Source organism: Gymnogyps californianus, chromosome 6 (assembly GCF_018139145.2).
Source record: "Gymnogyps californianus isolate 813 chromosome 6, ASM1813914v2, whole genome shotgun sequence".
Taxonomy (NCBI): domain Eukaryota; kingdom Metazoa; phylum Chordata; class Aves; order Accipitriformes; family Cathartidae; genus Gymnogyps; species Gymnogyps californianus.
Genome location: NC_059476.1, coordinates 41196227 through 41218819, shown reverse-complemented (window position 1 = coordinate 41218819; position 22593 = coordinate 41196227). Strand labels below are relative to the sequence as shown.

The 22593-nt window shown below is 45.8% G+C and overlaps 1 protein-coding gene across 2 annotated transcripts; it reads right to left on the bottom strand.

The window, feature by feature from the left end:
• Positions 1-1358: 1358 nt before the first annotated feature.
• On the bottom strand, positions 1359-22514 carry A1CF (APOBEC1 complementation factor). Of its 2 annotated transcripts, none has more exons than XM_050899059.1 (11): positions 22416-22514; positions 18901-19035; positions 18582-18712; positions 16877-17115; positions 13544-13708; positions 9973-10070; positions 8806-9076; positions 7108-7316; positions 4670-4806; positions 3875-4008; positions 1359-1510 (listed from the first exon to the last, which is right to left on the bottom strand). In XM_050899059.1, the coding sequence occupies exons 1-11, from the start codon at positions 22512-22514 to the stop codon at positions 1359-1361; spliced, it is 1770 nt and encodes a 589-aa protein (XP_050755016.1). The 2 variants fall into 2 exon arrangements, with proteins under 2 accessions (XP_050755016.1, XP_050755017.1); XM_050899060.1 differs by having other exon boundaries at positions 7108-7292.
• Positions 22515-22593: the final 79 nt, after the last annotated feature.

Below are 22593 nucleotides of genomic sequence, written 5' to 3'. Positions count from 1 at the left end.
TTCAAGTTTTCTTAGCGTGCATTACTGTATAGGATATATTATATAGGATTAATGTCTGCTGCAGTTATCTAACACAGGGTTTCTCCCATATCTCTAGAGCATCGTTACTCCTGCCTCAATCCGATGGCAAAAATAAACGGATAATGCCCTCTTGCTTGAAACCAAAGGATGCTCTCAGCATCCCCAAAGTGTTCAAACACAACAGCAATACCGCTGCTCTCCAAAACAAGAGGCGCCTTTACTGTTGACATGAACCCTCTTCCACTAAATTAATTTTTGCAAGAACCGCAGCAGCCAGCAGCCTTGCTTTAGTGTGTAAAGCAGCGCTGACAGCCAGGCAGGGCTCTTTCCATCCTGTCAAAAATGCTCCTTGTATATAATTTTATTCCTGTAGAGGTGCCTGTTATTACTGGGCCATGGCTGTGAGCTCTTGTGCTCTAATTAAGTAGAGGATTGGCCCTAATGAGTAGCATTTTTCTGGTCCTCAACCTTAATAGTCCTAAAAGTTTTCCTGTCTTTCACTGAGTGTGCCATTTCATGGGAGGTGGAAAAAAAATGCTGTTATTTGCTGGTTTGTGACTTGTAGGTATGGCTGGGAAGTAGCAAAGTAAGAGGGAAAACTCTGCTGAATGCTTGCCTCCTGCTTTAAAAAATCAAATTAGCCTTCAAGAGTGTGCAAACTAGCCTGTTAGGCTGGGCAGACACGTTTATGATAAACGTCTTTTTTTTCCCTGGCTGTGCCAGAATGAATTTAAAAGGAGCTTGAGATGCCTGAACACATCGCCAGAGCGCTGGTGGCACGGGATGCTCGGAGGCAGGAAGAGGCAAACCGGAGACCTCCGCGTGGCCGAAGGGCAGCCTTTCATTTTACCCGCTGCTCTGCCTGGCTTGAGGAACTCCGGGGTGAACGGAGGAGAACTCCTGGCGCACGGCGGGGCTTGCTGGCGGCACCCCATCCTTCCCCGGTCCCACGTCACAACGTCCACGGGACCAACTGTTTTCGGCACAGCTTGTTGCTTGTAAACACACACACAATGGTGTGTATGTATATATACATATATATATATATGTAAGTATATACACACACCTGAGAACCACTCATTTTCTGGGCTGAGATTTTGCTTTCTAGTGTGAAAATCTGATTTTGAGCTATTTTTTTTTTTTTTAAATTTCTTCTTTCCCCCCCAAATATCCTGTTATGAAACTAAAGAACTACAGGAATGAAACTCCGACTAAAATCTAACCTTAGGCGACAGATCAGTTTAAAATCATGAGGGTGTAAGAATTACCAGACTGAAATTTTTTTTTCCCCCCCCCCCGCCTGTGCTCAATTTAAGGGAACTCGAGTAAAGACAGGATTAATATGCTCCGTAGCCATCGCTGCGTGCAGCGACTGCGAAGGCGGGGTAGGCTTCGTAGGCTGCGTACGTCGCTAAATCTTGCCCCATGGTCACCGCTTGTTTGAGCTGAGTGGCTGTGACGGTCGCGGCTGCATTAGCAATGGTATATCCTGCAGGGGAAAGGAGGGAAAAAAATGGAGATTAATGAAAGGACGTCCAAAACTCACCATCGCCTGGTAGTTTTTGATGGGAAGACTTTGCTGTCGATGGGAATGACGTAGGGAGCAATGAGTTTGTTAATGGGAATAATCTAATTTAATTAAATAGGTCATTTCTGGCATGTTTTTTCTCCACGTTAAAGGTAATAAAAAAAAGCTGTAAAATTAATGCATTTTCTCACCTATTATTTGTTAAACATGCTGCTTGAAAAATGCCCACTCTGTTGAATATTTTTTCCTTAGGCTTCGATTATTTCTGAGCTAAGAGGTGTTAACAGTGCTCTGTACACGACCTCCCATGCATGACATGAGGAGGGCAAGAAAATGAAGTAATACAGGGGAAATCTGGGCAGGTTTCATAGAGAAAATATGGCTCTGATATACCCTTCACAGTCAAAATACATGCAATTCAGGACAGCCATGTTAGAGAGGAGGGAAACTCCCTCTATGCAATATTGGGGAGAAAATATTTAGCAAACTGGATTTTTTTTCCCATCCGTTTCTAATGGAAAATGTGGTTTCAACACTTCAAAATTTTCCATGGGAAAATGTTAGCTTTGCTGATTTCAAATGAATCACTGGGAAAACAAACATCGTTTAGGGCTGGTTTGTCTGAAAGCAGGGTATAGCATCTTGTCGACCAGACCACAATATTTTGTTGTGAAAGAATCAAGACAAAGCCCAAATTTGGGAAGAGCAGCTGGGGCACCCATTGGCTCTGCTGGACCAGGCTCTGCTGCCAAACTACATCTCCCAGGGTCCAAAATCTTCGACCGACCAGCTAGGCAATGGGATCAACTGAAGGTCAGTCAAAGCCAAGGTCCTCTCGGTGGGGGGAATGGAGATATTGGCCAACACCAAGAGCACGTTGCGTTGTTGAAGGTGTTACCTTAGGGGAAAACATGAGAAATTTGCTATAATTTGAGTATTGTGGCCACTCAAAGTATCTTCTTTGCATCAGCAAGGCGAGGTGCAACATTTTGACGAGGAATTGAGAAATCTGTCATTTAAAGCTTATCTGCCACCCTCATAAGAGAAATGAGCTGCTACTTGGGCATGGCCTGAGCTGAGCTGGGCTTCAGCAAGCCCTGATCAAGGACCAGCGTGTGTTGCAAGCAGAAACTTTTATGTATGCCAATTTGTTGAGTTTCCAAGAAAAATAAATGAGGGTGGATGAAAGAAAAAGGAGAGATTATAATTAAGCAGTAAGTGGAGACTGGATTCAATAAAGAGCCCATTTGGTTTCCACGCTGCGGAAGCCTGCACAAACCCAGACAAATTGATTTTTCTGTGGCTTTTGCGGACTCCTGTGGCAGGAAGCCGGATAGATTTTTTTTTTTTTTTTTTTTTTTTTTTAAATCCATCCTTGAGACACTCCACACAACTCCGTAGTACTGACTAATGCATTCCTCATGTGCAGTTTGGTATGCGTTGCTCCCACTACATCAGAATAACCGTCATGCTGGAGAGCGCAGTAAATGTAATGCCTGCGAGCTGGATTCCTGCTCCCAGCCTCTGTTTTCCATGACTTCCAAAGCTGTTTTGGGTAGTTGCAAGAGCTGTTGAGTATGAACTCCCAAACTGGAAAAAACCCTTTCCAGCGGGGGTGTGAGAGCTGGGATCAGATCCTAACTTTCATGGTTGCGTCATTTCTTTGGCGGATGAAATCAAAAGTGTTGGTTCAAAAGGAGCTGGGGGTGCTGGAGGAGGACGGATGGATGATGAATCAATCAACCGTGCATCTTTGCAGTGAGGAAGATCTACTCCATCCTGGGTGGCATCGGCCAGACCGCAGCTAGCAGGTCCAGGGAGGGGACCCATCCCAGATGTGGCACTGGGGATGCCAGTTCTGGATCCTGCATCCTACCTGGGGCTCCCAGTTGAAGGGAGACATCCACAAACTGGAAGGAGCGAAGGGGAGGTGCCGTACCTGGGATGGGGCCCCGAGCGGTGGGGGATCCCCATCCTTGGACAGTACCCCAACCCACCTGGACACAGCCCCAAGCAACCTGCTGTACCTGGGCATTAACCTTGCTGGGAGCAGGGTCAGACCAGAGATCCCCCACCCCGGTGACTCCAGCCTCAGTTGCTCTGTGGTATGTACACCGTAATTTGGGTAGTCCTGATATAAATTACTATACAGGCAATAAAGATGTCGTACACGTAAGTAACATGAGTCAAGGTAGAGGTGTGTGGGGGAGGACAGCCAAGTCTGTCCTCAGCGGCCAAAACCGGGTTCATTCTTGACATCCGCAAGGAAGCAGCAGGAAAAGAAAAATATTCCAGGAGACCTTTGCTGTACAGACCTTCCCATACCTGGAAAAGCTGGCGCTGCAGGAGGCACCTCTGCTCCCTCCGTGGGAATCCCCAGCGTCTGAAGGGTGTATTCTGCTGCGTAGGTTTTGGCTTCATCGATATAGGCGCTGAGCTTGGGTGGTGTGAAGGGATGTCTGCGAGTACGGCAAAATGTTAGCTTGGTCTTTTTTCTCTAGGGCTTCCCTGCAAGATGTTTTGATCCATTCATAGATGGCATCATCCCACATATCAAATGGAAACATTATTTTACTGTGCTGATGCATTAACAGAAGTACTCTCCTCGTAGTAGACTGGTTTCTTTGCCGAGTTTACCGGCCCCAGGTCTCATTTAGGACACAACATCCTTTCTGAGTGTGCGGTGCATTTTCAGCCCAAAAGAAAGCCTGCTGCAGTCTGGGTTTTTCTTTAAAATACACAGCAAACAATGTTTTAGGTCAGAAATGTTTAGAATCATATTTGGAGCTGAATTATCAGCACGTTCCTTCAAGCCGCTTTCTTTTTCCCGCAAGAGCTATCGTATGCTTTATTTTTGTACTAAAAAGCAGCCTTTTGCCTGATTATTTCTGGCTTTCTGTGATCTTTGCACCACCAGAGAGAGAGCGCCAAGCATGGCAGACATCACTATCGGTCTATTTTAGTGTGTGGATGTTTTTCTCCCTAATATATTTAAAAAAAAAAAAAAAAGGAAAGAGAGACCTGTGCAATTGTATTTTGAGGAGAGATGCTAGATAAAATCCCATTTAAAAAAAAAAAATAAAAATCCTAAAACCCAGACAACCTCCAATAGTTACGTACATGGTGGGGTTCTGGCTGGCGAGGGCAGGGATGGTGATTTTGTATAGGAAGAGCTGTCTCTGGTCTTGGCCGATTGCAGAGTGGAGCTGGTAAACAGGCTGTCCCCAGTTGTTTTTCTGGCAGATTTCTTCTAAGATCTAGAGGGAGAAAAGGGATTTTTGCTCGGGTTAATTGCTGCGCAGTAGCCTTCTCGCCCAGCTCCAGCCCTGCACTGGCTTCCTTCCCTCCAACGGGTTTTCAGGGATGTCGTGGCTTAGCAAAAAAACCATGAAATAAATGGCGGACAGGATGCTACATTCACCTTGAAGTGTAAGATTCATCTAAATGTTTTATACTTTAAAAATCCATTTAATTCCTGCAGTTAATTATTACCCCGTTAAATCGGACTTCTTTGTCCTTTTGCTGATTAGCTGTTTTATTTGTTATTGGTGTGGTTTTCTTTGAATTCTCCCCAGAAACTCTATCTATGCACTTCTATTTAACAGTGCTAAAACACTAGGGTTGCATTCATCTTCCCTGCTCTGTTGCCTCCCTGGCTTAGTGGGTTACAGTGCATGAAAAGTCCAAATAGTCGTCTTTTTTTAAAAAAAAGAAAAAGAAAAAAGAAAAAAGGCTGTGTTTCCATCCAATTAATTATACAGGCTTCAGTAGGCGATTTCTGCTTCTAGTTTGAAAGAGAAATGCTGAACCATGTTGCCCCCAGCCTTAGCACAGCTTATTCCATGGTAATTGGGAATCGCTGTCTGGAAACGCTCTTGCTTTGGCTTTGTGTTTCTTTTTTTTAACCCACTGGGTATGTGCTGTCCTGAATGGGTTTGAACACAGCGTGGGGTTCCCGTGCCTCCCTGTGAGTGGTGCTCGGACTAGTTATTTTTTTTCAAGTAGCTCCACCGACCTGACACTCAGCTGAGAAGATGTTGGGTCCTGGTGCTTTGTGCCGTTGGCCATGCTGCCAGCTGGGTCGGACCAGAGACCCCTGGGTGCCTCCAACCTGCGTCTTTCTGTGGTCTACCTTATTGAAAATTTACACTTAATTTTATTTAAAATTAACATGTAGAATTTAAATGTCATTGCTGCTTTTAATTTCGTAATCACAGCTCCAACTGAAGTTTAGCACTTTGTAGTGTAAATAAACTTGTTCGTTACACTTCTCGACTATGGCAACGCTTGTTCCCTGCTGTCCCAACGCCTTTGTACGGATGTCGGTTTTATAACGTTACATCCACATTTAAATTCTCTATAAGGCAGACCTACTTATTAACACCGAGCATCCCAGCTAGGCAGCAGGAATGAACTCCGTCATTCAAAGATGCTGTTGAAATGGTCTCAGTGCAGCGGATGGGAGAAGCTGACCAAATTGACAGGTATTAATGAGGTTAATGAGGCTGTCCTATTAACGAGGCTGTCATGAAGCAAGCTGTCGCTGTTTAAGACCAGCTGTTGTGAAATAGTAGCGGCGAGTGGATTAGGGAGCTCAGCTGCTGGGAAAATGTGCCCCAAAAAACTAGTTTTGCAAGTGCCTGGTGTTGTTACTGCACCATTTGAAATACACGCAGTGGGGGTTTGGCATGGATGGGAAGAGGAAAAAACGAATTTCACCTGCCCTAAGACAGTGCAGCACCACCCAGGCTATTTCACCCCTCTTATAGGCTGATAAAATAGAGCAAGGGGACTATGAAATTTTGCAGAGGGGAAAAAAACCCACTTTGCAGTTTTCTGGGGGAGAAAAGATGTTTTCGTAGACTTTGGCAAACGGATGCTGTGGCAATTGAAGTGTTAATAGGCAAAGATGTGCTTCAAAATTCAGGGTGAAGTTAGTTTCTCATGTTGCTTTGGATGATATAAGGGGAAAAGAGTTGCCGTAAGAGCCGGACCTCAGAAACTCGGGGAATTTGTTCTGGGTTTGTTCTCCTCAGCCCTCATCCATCCATCTGGATCCCAGTCCCGCACACACAACCACATCAAAAGCCTCCTTGAGCAACCAGAGTTTCTGTGCTGGGCTGGGTTGTGCAGGCAGTCAACACCTCTTTCCCCATAGATGATTTTAAAACGTACATTATTTTTCTACATATGCGCATTCGCTCCTTGGTGACGCCCCAAGCGATGCACCCTGTTTATCAAACCCATTTGGGGTGAGAATTTCTTTACCCTCAGTGCTTTTATGGAGCGACAGCCATAGCTGGATTTCATCTTACACCTATGGGTGTTTATGAAAACTCTCCTCCAAGGGAGAGCAGACGCCGTTCTCCAGCGAGGCGGGTGGGTATTGCAAGATGCAACCGGTGGTATTTTATTTTTTTTAATGTCTTTTGAGATGCAAGAACGGATTTAGTTATCGGTCCCCAGTGCCGATTCAAGCAGGGGGCCGTTTTCCCACAAGCATTTTGGGCAAAGACAACCTCTGGCTGGGATATTGACTCTCTTTTTCGCGCACGTACCTGAGGGGCGAGCTTGATCCCCTGGGGCTTTAGCGTGACGTGGTTCATCGGCGTGAGCTCCATTCCTGGCAAGAGGTCGTAGAGTTTATCCTCTCCCCTCTTTTCTCCTTTGAGCTGGTATCCGCGCCCCAGGCCCGTGTACGCCAGGTAGCCACGACCTCCCAGTCCTCTAACTCCCGCAGCCCCTACAGGTACATTCATGTAAATTTCTAGGAATGTAAGAAGGCATTAAACTGAATCAAATCACCGGAAAAATTACCCTGATTCTCGCTGAAATGGAAAAGTTAGCCCCACTCGCCGGGTTTGGGAAGAAGATGGGCAGGAGCCCCCCATAGCCTGCTGCTAGGATAACCCGGACTCGACATTGACACCCTTTCTTTTTGGGCTCGTAGGTGAGACTGACCCAGTTTTCATCTTCTCTGGTCAGTTTTGATTTCGTGACACCTTTCTACCCAGATTTGTAGTTGAAAGGCAGAGAGGGGACAGCTGATATCACTTGCTACCCACCAGTGTAATTTCACTTTCTTGAAGAATTCAGAGTTTGTACAATCCCTTGCTTATATGAACCAAAATCCTTTATTTTTTTTTCCCCCCGTTATGCTTCCGTTTTTCCTCGGGGAGCCCTGCTTGGGAGTCTGGGGAGCCTGTAAGGCGAGAGAGGGCTGGTGGGCTATCACGTCTGCAGCTTTCCCCATGCAGCCTTCATAGAAGCTGGGTTCACCTGTGCGGGCAAAAAACATGGCGGGGCAGCGAGGGAAATTCCTGCTCCCCTGTCCCCTTCCTTGGGAAGGGGGAAAAACTGGCCAGCACCGTCCTTGCCAGCCCTACCGGGGTGCCACGCAGGGTCCCAGCCTGCCGTGGGACCTGGCCACAGACTTGAGGACACAAGCTGACTGCCACAGGCATCATCTTTGGAAGGAAGATCAAATGGGCAGATTTATATATAGGTTTTTTGCTAGCCCCGACGCTTACTTCTGCACTTACCAAACGATGCCTGCAACGATATTTAATTTGGGGGTACCTGAGCGTGGGGATTTGATTTGGTCCCAGATGCGGTCACCCAAGATCAAAGGCAGAGCCCCAGCAGCTTTCAGAAATACTCTCTGTTTTCATAGACTGCTTATTATTAGGTTAATGATCTCCAAAAAAAGGAGTCCATCTCCCAGAGCACAGAATTAATGGCTTTCTTGATTTCAGTGCTGGTTCCCTCCCCTCCATCAGGGCAACGTGACCTCCTTGGGAAACTCCGTGGCTTTGGGTCGGAAAACACCAGGACTGGTAAAACTTTCCCTGTGACCTTCAAAGCAAAGAGGAAACACAGCGGCGAGCTGTGCTGGTGGCTGGTTGAGGGAGTTGGCTCTGAAGGGGGGAAAGGAAAATTGTTTTACTTGGTCTTCCTTGCTGGGGCAAAACCAGGAGGATTCGTGGTTTGTTTACACTAGACCGAGGGCAATCTGGAAGCTCTTTCAAGCTCGCTCTGGGAAAATGGTTATTTTTTCATGCCCTGCTTAGTCTGCTGGAAGATCGCTACACCTTTGGGAAGGACAGAGCCTAAAAACTGTGTTTTCCATCCCTCTCTGGAAGTGGTCCCGTATCCAGGGCAAAGCCAGCGCCCTCAACACGAGTCTAGGGAGCAGCCACCCAAGCCCCGGAGGAGATATTTTGCTAGCGCTGAGTATTGGCATGAACGGGAGTTACCTCGGATGGATGGGGGCCGGATGATGGTCCTGTTGCTGAGCCCCTTGGTGGCGGGGAAGTGGAGGTTGGGGATAGCCGCGTAGGCTTGGGGTGCATAGAAAACCGGGGCGCCCAGGTAGGCAGTGGCGGGGTCGTACACGTGTCCGAAGGCATAGGTGTATTCTCCTTGCAGCATGGTACCTCTGCCGCCTGTGCCCCGGGTGTATCTGACATAGCTGTCTTTGTCGACGGGTTTGGCTAATGTCACCTCGATCGGGGACCCATCCAGCACCTTCACGCCGGGGTGGTGGGGAGAGAGCACGGGAGAAGCACAAGTGTTAAGTCTCCAAAGTGCACGGGGATTATCCTGCCTAGGGAGGCAGTTTCCCCACATGGTTTGCTAATGGGACGGGAAGATAGAGAAAACCACCCCAAAAAGCCAAAATCTCCCTTCCACGGGTGGAAGAAGGCACTGGTCGGGTGAAGGCTTAACGTGTCGAGAGCACCCAGCCCTGACCCCAGCCAGGAGAGGCTCCTTAACCGAATTAGCACAGTTGTGAAGCCTTCAAAAGGCTTCGCTTCCCTGCAAAGTGGCATGTAAGTCAGCGAGATGATACGTGCTCCTATGGAGAATAGCAGTAGCACTAAAAATAGGAGCGGGGTTAACACCTCTTTGGGAACAGCTCTTGCATTACAGTGCCGTGAATTACATGCAGTGCAAGAAGTACTAAATACAGCAACCTCCTTGCAAATCCGCATCTGAATTTGGAGCAGATGTTTTGGGTTGACCTTGTTTGTCCTGGTTTGCCATTCACATGCTGCCCTGCGAGTGTTTTTGTTGGCAGACGTGGAACAAGGATGTGAGCGTGAGCCAAGGGAACCCGTAACCCCTCGTTTGCTAGTCCTTGTTTCGGCTTTGCTCTGCTTTTTTTTTTTTTTCTGAGCAGTGAACTCCAGTCTGAGCTGGGCAAACATTTAACACAAATGCAAGGAGCGAGAAGCCAAAATGCGTGTGTACATCAGAGCTGCTGAAAAACGAATTCAGGAGTATAAAAGCAGCCTGCAAAGAGAAAATAGGGCTAACACTTTCTGGATGTTTTTGTAGCTCATAAACCAGGCAGCTTTGTTTCAGCTGCGTATAATGTACTGCATATAAGCCCCACAAATTAGCGTTTACAGCAGTTTTACCTTCCCATTCAAGGCTTTCATGGCTTCCACCGCATATTCTCTCTTATTGAAGTGCACAAAGGCGTAGTCTCTAATTTTCTTTACTCTTTCTACCGCACCTGCAGAAAATGTTGGAATATTAGTTGGAAATGGGTATTAGTTGGAAAGTACAGATCTGAAAGAGTAACTGTGTTGGGTTATGAGCCCTTAGAGAGCAAAGGCTGACCAAGGGTAAAAGAACAAGAGGACGGTGTCTTCCTACCTCTTAGGATGTATATGCCACAGGAAAGTAAATATATAATGGTTGTAGTATTTCAAGGCAAACTAGAAGTATTTCGGGTCAGACATCAGTAAGTTTCCCATTAAACCGGAGTGGTTTTCTCCTGTCCAAAATGCTCTGTTGGACGCTACCTTTGGTCTTGTGTCTCCCTTCCATGACAGACCACCAAGACTGGATGGCTGAGCAGGACACGCAACAGCCCAGGATTTGGTGAGCTACAGGTAGCGTCACCATGTGATCGTCATCTCCGTGGTTTCATACGTGCATCGCACATGTTACTTGGAGGCAGCTTCAGGAAAGCTGATGCTTCTGCCGTAAAACAAGGAGGCTCTGCTCTTAACCATTGACTCAAGATGTTGAGCAAGAACGAGCACCCAGTCCTGACCGGGACAGAGCAGCCCCAAGCATGGGGATGGGCTGGGACTGATGGGGCAGCAGGTCTGGCCCTAAGAAACAGCCTTGCCCGTGCGAGTGGGGCATCCCTGGGACGGGGCACCAGGTGGTGAGGGATCCCCATCCCCAGGGACGCCCCGATTTGCCTGGACACAGCCCCGATCAGCCTGCTGCAGCTGCGGTGTTGGCCCTGCTGGGAGCGGGGTTGGGCTGGAGACCCCCACCCTGGTGCCTCAAGCCTGAATCTTTCTTCCACCTCTGTGATTACCCAAAATAATTCAAATGTAAATGGTTTCTTGTTCTTCTCTTCTATGTCCATCCTCTACAGCTTTCCCTTTCCCTTGTCAGCTGCTCTGCTGCCGGGAACTTCTCGGCACTGAGACACTCAGCAGTAATAAGTTTGTCTCCAAAATAACCGCACCGGTCCTATTCCCCGTGGTCACAAGCTTTAGATACCTGCCTTTTTTTCTCTAATTGTTCATCTTCCCCGCTCCTCTGGGTTGGGAAGCGCATCGTCAACCAGCCCAGCCACCGAAACTATAACACCCCCAAACATATCCTTTGGAAATATGGCTAAGGGATGCTGAACGACTCTTCTGTTGGCTTCTTACCCTTTAAAGCTGAACAGGTGCACAGGGAAATGTCATATTGCCGCAAAAAAGCACTTACTTAAATAACTGCAGGAGAAAATATATTTCTTTGGTGTTCAGGGGGAGTCATTAGGAGCTCCAGCAGGCTAAATAAAGCCTGTAACCTGAGCAGCCTGCACGTCTTCACAATGACACCGGAACGGTAAGTAGCACTTCATGTCCTTCTGGGATCGGAGGATGATTTTCTAAGCCCGAAGTTATGGGAGTTATATGCTGATGCCTTGTTTACAAGTCAAGGCTTTAATGAACTCTCCGTGCTTTGAAAATCCCCCTTTTGCCTCCTTGAGAGCGCTCTGTATTACTGATCCTCGCCTGAGCCAAAAATCTTGCTCTTCCCTGCTTCTGCCTCTGCTGGGGCAAAGCAATGTGATACCCGCCCTCGGGTCATCTCCACGGAGAGACCGTCCATGTGATGTTACAGGGGGAATATCGTCCCCTTCGGTACCTTTGGAGAGCACAGCCTTCCTGCTGGAAACTTTGCCAGGGATGAGGATTTTTGCCAAAATCTCTAGGGAGCAGGGGCAGGGCTTTTCAGTGAGACAAGTGATGCGTATCTCTGTGGAAGTCATCAGGCACCGAATTTGGCACAGATTTAAGGGGTGATACTTGTACTATATTACAACTTGAAATGCATAAGCAGCATTCCTTGTAGTGTCTATGGAGCCCGTAGCGATGTGGTAATTGCTCTGTCACGGGCACCTCTGGATCGTAACTCCTTCGGTTAGGATCATTTTTTATTGGATGACTTGTTATTGTCAAAACAGCTTCTTAATGCCCTGGATCAAATGCACGCTTCAGGCAAGCGGTACCAAAATGCGGCACAATGAATAAGGCAGATAACCAAGGGGGGGAAGTGAATTATTTCAGACCTTTGCTGACCGTTTTGATTGTAATCTCGCTATAACTTAAACTGTATTTGCTCTCCCCAAAGCTCAGGTTTTGCTGCTCTGATGCACATTTTTTTGAAAGCACGGCACAGGTTTAAAAAAGGCATTCTTGATTTTATCCACAATAAATAAAGCTGTCCATTAAAAAAAAAAAAAAAAAAGAATTTCCAGCATGAGAAGTAAAATGATAAAGTGATGAAAGGAAAATTAAAGATGATACGGATCTTCTGTTGTTGTACCAGAAAACTTGTCTTAGGAGCAAAGCAGATGACAGTCACCGAAGTGTTAAATGGGCATAAATGTGTTTTTGGGGAGCGCAAGCAGTTCAACGTTCAGGAGCAAAATTGGGTAAATAAAGGAGGAAACAGTTAAGAGAGTGGGATGATACATATTTAACTCAGGGGTAAAATGGGATCTCTAACAGCTTGACGGTGGCTAAAAGTATTAGCTAGAAACATTAAAAGGACAGAAAAGGCTCATAAAGAAACTTCGTAAAGACCTTTGCATTGCAGCCTAGTACAAAAAAAGAAATGTATAGAGCAGAAATGAAAAGTTAGTGAAGGAAAAATGAAGCTCTGTAGTGTATTTTACAAAATTAATAGAAGGAAGTTAATAGGAACTAGACGAAAGGCGATTTCACATTGCCAAGCATAAGTTACTAATGCCTAATGGACTGTGTGGCTTGGAGACCTGCAGAAATGGGTTATTTTTACTTTGTTGTTTTTGGGTGGAATTTCCTAAAGCTGGAGCAACTCAGAAGTAAAATCTCCTTTGAAAGCCAGCAGGATTTTTATTCCCAACAAATCTACTTGCTTTTTGCAAAATCTCACCCTAAGTGCATGTGATATACGCCACGAAGGAATACTGTCATATTCTGCGTTAAATGATAAGCACTGATTATTCACAAATTTACAGAAGAATGTAGGGGGGGTTTGTATGAAAATGATAGAATTCAGAATTTAGCAGGATTAGATAAAAAGCATTTCTATCATCATCCCTTGCCATAGAAGAGGAATGTTGAAATCACCCAGCTGTTTCACCAACTCTCTCTTTTTAAGAAAGACCGAAATGATTCAAAATCATTTTTATGACACAGGCATCCCCACGCAGCATTTTGGATCTCTTCCAGTTGCCAATCATCCTAAAAAGGTTAGTAGTGTTGTTAGCTGGAAATTAAGCAGCCCTTAATGGGATGACATGATGTGCACGTCGGGTGGGAGCCTTCAGCCTGATGACGATTTTTGTGGCATTACAGATGAACATTTTACAGCGGAAAACCAGTTATTTTTATCTCTTCCTCTGGCATTTTATGAATGGAGAAACATATTTCCATTTGCAATAGCAGTACTTATTTAGGAGCTACCATGTCAGTGGGTTCCTACCTGGTTTGATGTTGTTGAACTCCTTTTCTATGGTCTCTTCAGTGGTCGAGAGCATGAGGTTCCTCACGTAGAGAATTTTTACCGACGACATGGTGTCTTCGTCCACCTCCACTTCTGGTTCTGCCCAGTCAACGGCGATAGGGTGTCCCCACAACTGGATCCTTCCTTTAAAGGAATTGGCACGGTCAGTGTCCGACAGGCTTTGGTTCCTCTCACTTCTGCTCAGAGACTATTTCACGTGCAGTGTGAACAGCAGAATACAGCAATTCTACGAACGGGACTGAAATAAGCCTTTCTAGCTCAAAGCACGGCTGCTTTGTTAACTCATTTCCAAAAGCAGATGGTGACACTTTGAGCATGCTCCCGCTAATACCTTAGATGCCTGCAGAAATGCAGCGTCCAGAATTAAAGAAGTGAAAATATGACGTGATTCACTAACGTCCACGTTCCCTGCAGTGCTCTCTAAAGGGAAATATTTTCATGAACTTATAAAAATCCCTCTTGGCTGCAAAAGTTTCATTCCCTAGGTAATAGGAAAGGGATCCAGAAGTCCCAGCTGGATGAAATGAGGTAGTAAAAGCAAGGATGTCTCTGTGTGCAAGTATTTGAAGTCGTATGGTCCCCGCTGGGTGAAGTTGCAGCAGAAGTAGTAGAAAGGAGGGACACAAAAAGCAACGAGGCATAAAACAGGGTGTGGGTATCTGCCGCTGAGGGGCAGAGAATAAAAAGAGCAAATAAAGAGGTAGTTAAAGGTGATCATGTCGCCATGATGTCACGCTCAGGTCCGTAATCATTTGCACTGAGCCACCTAACCTGTTAATTGATTAGTCAATTAGTGATGTTTAATATGCAATGAAAACTGCCACAGCCTTGTCCCAAAGCTGTGGGCATCGCAGTGATGAGCAGCAGGACACCGGGTAAGGCAGAGGGACCTCTACGTAGCGATGGTTTCTTCACCTCCTGTCTTCTCCAGACGGCAATGATACCTCTTCCTCCTCTTTTTCTTCCCTGTCCCTTCTGCACATCTTGCAGGCAGATCTTCCTCCCTTTTCTCTTCAGGAGTGGTTGAAATCTGGCCGCCCACTAATATCCAGAGGCCCAGATTTCATCTGCTCTATCTGTGGCCCACTTTTTCTCCGGTAATTTTGATCAGCCCAGCAGCTAGTTCTTTGGATGTACAGTAGGGACCACCTTCTGTCTTAGCAGCATGGTAAGTGCTAGATATTCCTTCCAAATAATGAAATAAAATGTCTGCCTCTTCTGTAAATGTCCCCCAAAGAGTAAGTGGGTCTCTCTGTGTTTTTTTTCTTTCTTTCTCTCTGATCTTTATGACATGAAGACTGCATCCTCCGAGGCCTTAACTATGCTAAAACTTGGAAGAAACCTGGGGATGCCTATGCCGACAGAGGCAAAGTGAGAATCCTGCAAAACATTTTTTGAGAGATTTTAAAAACGGCATCCTATCTTGCGTCTCCGCTTGGGTAACCCATCTAAGATGGGATGGGAACTCCAAAATATGGAAAATTAGAAGGGCGAGGGCAGAATTTGGAGACCTGTTTTTCTACATTGGAAGTGAAAATTGGCAAACTAAACAGAAAGAGGCTGCTCCCTGCTAGGAAGGCTCATGAATGAGCTGGGATTTGTGGAGCAAGGTCGGGCTGATGTTCAGCTTTCAGCACTGCCCAGTCTGACTCGGGCTGTTAGTGACCAGAAATAGAGAGGCTGAAATGAAAGGCCGTGTCCCCCATTCTGAATTGCTGTTTTCTGTTCAATAGTGGAAATAATGACCTTGTTGACTTGCAGCAAGGAGCTAAGCTTGGTGCCTGCACTAGCTTCTTGCTAAACCCCAGTCTTCCTCCACTCTCTCGTTTAACCAGGAGACAGGTCAAAGTTTTCATAAAAAGCATCTTCCTTTTGGAGCATTTGTCTCTTCTACAAAGCTCCCTCAAAGAGCAGCAAGGTTCAGAGTAAAGGAAGCGTCTTGATAATGATATTCTATCATCTCGCATTCATCCAATGCATCAGCTGGAGACACATTCAGTTCTGGCTTGAAACTTTTTTCAAGTTCCTCCCGTATGTTTGCAACATCAGAAGACTCTGGCTCCTGCTCAGGCCTTTGAAATTCCCCAAACTGTTTACCGCGATGTCCCTAAATTGGAAATCACTAGCGCATTGCACATGTCTGTTCAGGGCTATGTGCTCATTCCATCTGTCTCGCTGTCTTTGCTCAGGATTTCAAATGCTCCGCTCCCTCAAGGCTGCCGTCGGCAGCTGTGGCTGTGCCTGCTCCTTCCTTCGTTCTCGATATAGAAACCATGGAAAAGTTGTGCCGAAGCACAGACCAGCTGAATGTGCTCCCACAATCAGGGAGATGCTAAACTGATGCAGAATAAAAGGAAAAATAGGCAGTGTGATCTATCCCACAATAGCTGAGTGTATTCAGCGCTTGAAATCATGCTCATTTTTTAATAATAAGAAAAAAGGATTTAAATTACTCGGGATGTTTCATGGGCTGTCATATAGAAAGAGTGAAAGAAGGCTGGTGGGTTATGAACAAGTCTCAAAACAGAAGGTTTATTGGATTCTTTCACCAGCAAGTGAGCTGGGTTCGAAAAAGCAGTGCAGGAGCTGCCAAGCATAAGAAAGCATGAGAAAATTGGTGAAATCACTGCAAATGCACTTAATGTTAAGTGACTCCTTCATCTAACACCTGCCAAACCTCTCTCTGCTTCACAATGGTCTTTGAATGTCCCCCAGCACTAAATTGCATAGACTTATTCTTTATATTGTTTAAAACCTAAAGTGGTTCCTCATTTGAAGTTTTCTTCCCACACGGAAAATATCCATTTTCAGGAACATCCTCAGTACATTCTCAAGACTGAATATGTTCTTGGATGCTTTCCTGAGTGATTCTCTCTGAAAGGCCATAATTGAGGTTATATTTCATACATAACCCAAGATAACCACAGGATAATACATATCCTGCAACAGAGCTGTATGGATACATACAGCTAAATCCATCTAACTGTATTTTTCATAAATTCAGGCTCCTAAATGAAGAGCATGGATAATGAGCATGGTGCTACATCAGGATCTGTAGTGAATCACCCACCCTGCACCCCAGAGCCAGGGTGACTCCATCAGCCACCCATGGTGTATTGAGGTCCCTCCTTGCTCTGGGTGTCTCTAGCAGCCGAGAAGAGAAAACCCGGCAGCGTTCGCTTCCTTGGGTACCTGGGCACTCTGGAGACTTCAGTCTCACCGCAACGCAACGTGTACATGGGTGATCCCTGAGATGAAGCCATCCCTACCACCCTCACCATCTGTACTAACCTGGGAGCAATTTTCTCCTGGCCATGGCTGCTGCCCGATGGCTTTCATATTCTACAAAAGCGAAACCCCGGTTTTTGGTTTTATCGGCTGCACTAGGGTAGACAATGACATCCATGACTCCGTCCGTGACTTTCTTCATCTCTGCTAAAATTTCCTCCCTCTTCTTCGTTTTGGGGATCCCTCCCACAAACAGGCGGCAGTTGTCGACGCTGGCACAGACTCCGAGGAGACGCCCGTTCCTGAGTATAAACAACATTGCTGGTTTGTCAGGATCAGTTCTCAAAGAGAGGAAAAAATTAAAATAAACCACCTCTCTTGTCCCAAAACACAAGGTCAAACACAAGGCCTCCTACTCCTGCAGCATATGTTGTTTGGGATATTCAAGCGGTCTTGCTCAATGCAAAGCTAACGTGAAGGCTGCCACTCTGCTGAATTTGACGTCAAAGTAAGGCAGCACAGTTGAAATGAAGGATTTGAGATCAGGGAGAAACCAAAGCCAAATTTTGCTTTTGCTTCCTGGGATTGTCCCTTTTGCTATTTGCAAAACCAGCTGCTACCAGGCAACTGTACCTACCACCCATGGTCACAGCAGTGACTCTTGTGTTGCCACCAGTATAAGCCAGGATTCGTTGTGTTCGCCACTGACTTGTAGCTTCCCAGTCACCATTGGGCCTCATGACCGAGGTTTTGGGGAAAGAAAATTCCTTGTCATGGAGAGACACCATTTGGGAGCTTACTGATGCCAACAGTTTTGCAGACCCCGAAAAGTAAAAATTTCCTTACATGCACTTTGCTCACCTCTTTGTGGTCCAAGTACCTCTTGCAGGTGTTGAGAAGTTAAAAACTTCTTTAGAGGAGTCTTTGGAACAAGGGAAGTAAGCAGAGGAGGTGGAGGTGGATGAAGCCTGATCTTTAAGACCTTCCAACCTCTGATACAAATCACATTTCCAAGCCCTCCCTGTGTGCCTTGTGACCTGCTCATCCTTAGGGTTGCTAGTAAAGCAATTCACAACCCATCTTTTTTTATTAAAAACAAAAATGAAAGCCATAAACTTGCCAGAATGGTTTATCTCTACATGCGTCTAAGCAAAGGCATCTACTCATCCCACTTTGAACTGGAAAAAAACATTAAGTGTGGTTGAAATCAAAACAAAACATATTGATGGGCCCATATGTTGTTGATTTCTGGGTGTTTTGTTCCCAATTTTTAGTCACAAACATGAGGGCTTTTTCTGTTCTTATCTATTAGGAAATGTCACTGTTTTGCCAATTGGTTTCCATCCTATTTCACCATTTTTTGCAATCGCTCTGTCTCCCAGAACATATCTGCAGTATAGGTCACGAGAGAGACTGTGAATAGGAATAAATCAACGAAAAACAGCCCAGAGGGGAACATGAAATAAACAGCAATGGTTAGGCAAAAGGTAATTTGATCCAAAGCAAAATATTTTTTCCAACGTTCTGGTAGATTTTTCTTTTTTTTGTAAGGAAGACATTTCCTGCAAAAGGTTTTGGCTCTGATGAGTCCTACATACTGCCTTTGTACTATGGCATAAAGCAACAGGGAGACAAGAGGTGATTTCCTCTTAAAGCTTAGGTATCTAAATAACCTTCCTCTGGGCTGCAAGGAAAAATATGCCTTACATAACAAAATAGATTAATACATATGATTTAAAGTTGATGTGAAGGTGTTCGCCACGCTTACCTAATTTCGTAATTATTGAGTTGCTTTATTGCATTCTTCGCCTCCTGTTTATTCGAGAAGGTCACAAAGGCGTAGCCCCTGTTGTTGCCATTAAAGTCCATCATCATTCTCATTTCGTAGATTTTGCCAATCTGCAAACAGAAAGAAAAAGGTTGGTCAGCGAGGTGGGAGGTGTTTAAACAAGACCGGGTGCTTCCTTGACTATATCACATCAGAGCTCCACCAGTAGTCTGGGCCAAATCATCTCCAGTTCAGCCTTGAAATGCAGCTTTGATCATCACTAACCTCTGCAATACAACTACCCGCCATAAAGTCTTACTTTTTCACACAGTGGTATAAGTTCATCTTCAAAGAGGTCTCGGGGCAGTTTCCCAATAAAGATCTCACACCCTCTCTCCGGCGGAGGGCCATCCCAGCCAGGTGGTGGGCCTCCGTATTTCCTCTGCCCATTTTCCTGCCATGGAGAAAAATAAAAGAATGGTTTAGATACAGATTTTAAATGCGGACGTAACCAACTGCTTCCCAGGGAATGACACTTTAGACACGCTCCATTACGAGCGGGCTGGAGGCAGACGCCCTTCTTCCCTTCAAGGAGCAACTCTTTACAGACTCGTCAGAGATAACGTAGTGTGCATTGGCTGCCCAACTGCCACAGCTGCACTGAAAGGCTTTGATAACCCAGTTAGTACGCTGGTGATGTACTGGAGAAGGGTGTGGTTTGTACTAGCTGAGTTTTGCTAAGGAACATGCATCAGTGTATGCTCTGCAACTCAATTGCTGCTTCAGATGTCCAAGACGGAGACAGTCAAATACCTCCTTGGAAAATGTAGGTCTTCTTGGCTATGGGAGGTGAATCTCTGTGGACTGTGTGTTAGTTGTGGACTGTGTAATATAACACTTGCAAAATTTATATCTTGTCATGATTCGTCATCCAATCAGAAACATTTATTAACAATGATACTGCCTCTTATTTTAGTAATTCATGGAGAGCTTCCTAGTCTACAGACCAAAGAAAAGATACTGGTAGGATCGTGTTTGGAAGCAGAAGGAGTTTCCAAAAGCAGAAGGCATCTGGAGCTCAGAAAGTGCTAACATAAGGGGAAAACTGGGGATGAAGGTAGAAATATGGAGAGAGACATGGACAGAGTGAAAGGGGCCAGCCAGGGAGCCTGAGGCATCATTGGCAGTAGGTGATGCTGGAGCTGCTCAACGCCCTTGAAAAAAGATGTTTGTGCCAGGAGTTGGGCTTAGCGAAGACGTAGGAATGCTTGGCACAAGGCGTGGTGAGCCTGGAGATGGGCATGGAGAAATGGTGCACCCCAACGCTCACCCCTTCCTGCACCCAGGAGCGGTGAAGCCCTTTCTCTAACTGTGCCGGGCATTTCAGAGGGAGCCCAGCAGGGGAGGAGGTCTGGGCAGAGGAGATGACAGAAGCAGCCCCACAGAGGGGACAGAGGAGGGGCATCGACGGTGGGAGGCCACGCGAGGGGCAAAAGATGACGCCTGCCTACCCACGAGTTTCTTTAGGCAGGGAGCAAGTCTTGGCCCCGAATAATATTCAAAGATGTGAAGACTAGCCAATATTCTTTGGTTTTGCTATGTTTTTGCTAGGTGAGTGTGTCTCTGTTCTCCTCTCCTATTTTTAATCATCTTTCCTGTATTTTTTGTTTTCCTTCTTTTCTTCATTCTCATGCTTTCTTCCTCTTTCTTTCTTCCTCTTTCTTTCTTTCTTTTGTTTGTTCTTTCGTTCTTTCTTTCTTTCTTTCGTTCTTTCTTTCTTTTTTCTTTCTTTCTCCATCTCTCTCTTTCCCTTCCTTCCTTCCTTCCTTCCTTCCTTCCTTCCTTCCTTCCTTCCTTCCACCTCCTTCCCTCTCCCTCTCCTGTTCTGCAGCAATGTCCTGCTCCCGGAGGAGCTGGTACTCTGGTCATTTTTCTGGTTTTGCCTCCCTGATTATTTCTGTAGTTATTTCCCACTCTGGGATTATTCCAGGCAAGTGAATGCCTGTACGGCTGACTTAAGAGGAAGGCCTAAAGCACGTAAGCAAACAGGGATCCTTGCAGGTAAATAAGAACATACCACGAGCTCTTTCCATTTTCCTGAGCCTATAACAGCCCCTGAACTAACCATGCTCATTCCTGTTTTGCAAACGTTTTCAGCACAGTGATGGAGTCACGGGGACATTTGAATTTATGAATGAATTCTTATAGCAAATCTAACAGGAAGACCATGATGTTTCAGGCTGGTTTTCTGCCCCCAGTTTGGCTGAACTGAGCACGTTGCTGGCGTGGGATTTTTCCGTCTCTCAAGCCATTTGTTAGGTGAAGACAAAAAGTGATGGTTGCATTTTGTGTTGTTGCGGTCATCTGCGATCTTCACTGGCGTCTCAGCTGGAGGAATGCTGAGCTCATCGATAATGGTCTGAAAATGGTCAGAGGAGTCTTACTGTCCCACTCCAAGCCGAGTGAGAGGCAACCAAACAGTTCTTTTTTTTATTTTGTCAATGTCTGTGGGAGCTGGTGTGCGAGGAGGCACAGCAAGAAATAAAGTTTTCCCTCAATCTGCAGTGGCTTCGTTTGTGGCTTGAAGGCAGCATCTCAACAAACTCATCTTGACAAGGCGTCTGGGGGGAAGAAGGACTTCATCATGCGGTTCACAAAGATGAGTGACCCTGGCCTGCATTGAGGAAGAAGGTGTTTGGCTGCACCGACAGATAGGTTGGAAGAAAAGCCCAAAGAGACATGGAAAAGGAAATTAGGAGGGGAAAAAGAAAAAAGATAAAATAGTAAGCTTGGAACGGAAAAGGTAGGGAGAAAGAAGATGTTGGGGTGTGTGGGAGGGCTGGGGGTTGAAATCTGTGGTTTAGGAATGAGCTATAGCCAGATGTGACAGTATGAAAAACTGAAGACCAGGATAAAGAAAGCCACAGTAAATAAAAGACATAGAGAAGTTATTTATCTTCTGGGTCAGGTACAGCAGAAAGCCTCCTCAAGGGCACCAAACCCAGCTGCTGGCCTGGTCCTGGGGTGCACACAGGATTAAGGGCTACAGGAAAATGCTTTTTCCCAGGAGTCTCAGTTTTTGCTTTGGGCTGTTGTGCCCTCTAGTGCTACACAAAGCAAGGCAAAGTTCAAGGCAGCCACCTGCCTAAAATTCAGTGTTTTCAGTTACTTCTTCCAGAATGCAAGGTCGGTCATATCAGTGCCCAACGCTCTCGAAAAATTAGCTTGTTTTCATCATGCTAACTGAGAAAGACTTCTTCAGATGGCTTCTGAAGGACATGCCCAATCTCCACCTGTCCTAACCAGAGGAGGCTTTGCACTTGGAGACCTTGAAGACTAAACCGGGGGCAAACCTTTGGTGTTCGGGCAGGTGAGGCACCTGCCTGACACGCACTTGTACATGTGCAAGGATCTGTACAGAAGGCAGATCTGGTGGTGATGTGTTGGAATTCCTATGGCCAACTCTGGACCTACACTCTTCTGAAACTTTGTTCAGTGGGTTTTCTTTGCTGCGCTACCACTGCAGCCATGGCTTTGAGACAGCGATCCCAACCTTTCCCAACATTTAGCAGTGCTCAGGATTTTTTTTCCACCCTTATCATAATTTGGCATCGGGCAAAGAATTCCTGGAGGAATAAGATCCTGCTTCATAAAAGACAGCATCTATTACATGTAGTGATGTGCAGCACGTATGTTAGAGAAAAACAGAGAGAAGAAGAATGAGCAAGGAGTGCTTCATGCGTACAGATTCACTGCTCAAGCCCCCGATGCAATGCATCACTTCAGGATGAAGCCAGACACTGCGCACAAAAGAATGTGACCGTGAGTTCCTACCTGGATCAAATTATATCCCGTTCGCTGAATTAACGCACGGAGGGCGGCTTCTTTCTGTGTGCCGGTCAATCCATCCCCGGATTTGTGATTTGATTCCATTGTGAGTGATTATCAGCAAAAAATCAGGTTAATTAGGGGTGCTCACTGCAATCAAATTTAAGATAAATTAAATAAATTA

Coding starts and splice junctions, on each gene's coding strand:
- A1CF (XM_050899059.1), bottom strand. CDS start 22,514: ATGGAATCAAATCACAAATCCGGGGATGGATTGACCGGCACACAGAAA. Junction 18,713..18,900: donor TTATACCACTGTGTGAAAAA/GTAAGACTTTAT, acceptor TTCTGTTTGCAG/ATTGGCAAAATCTACGAAAT. Junction 7,317..8,805: donor CCGGCCCCCATCCATCCGAG/GTAACTCCCGTT, acceptor TTACATTCCTAG/AAATTTACATGAATGTACCT.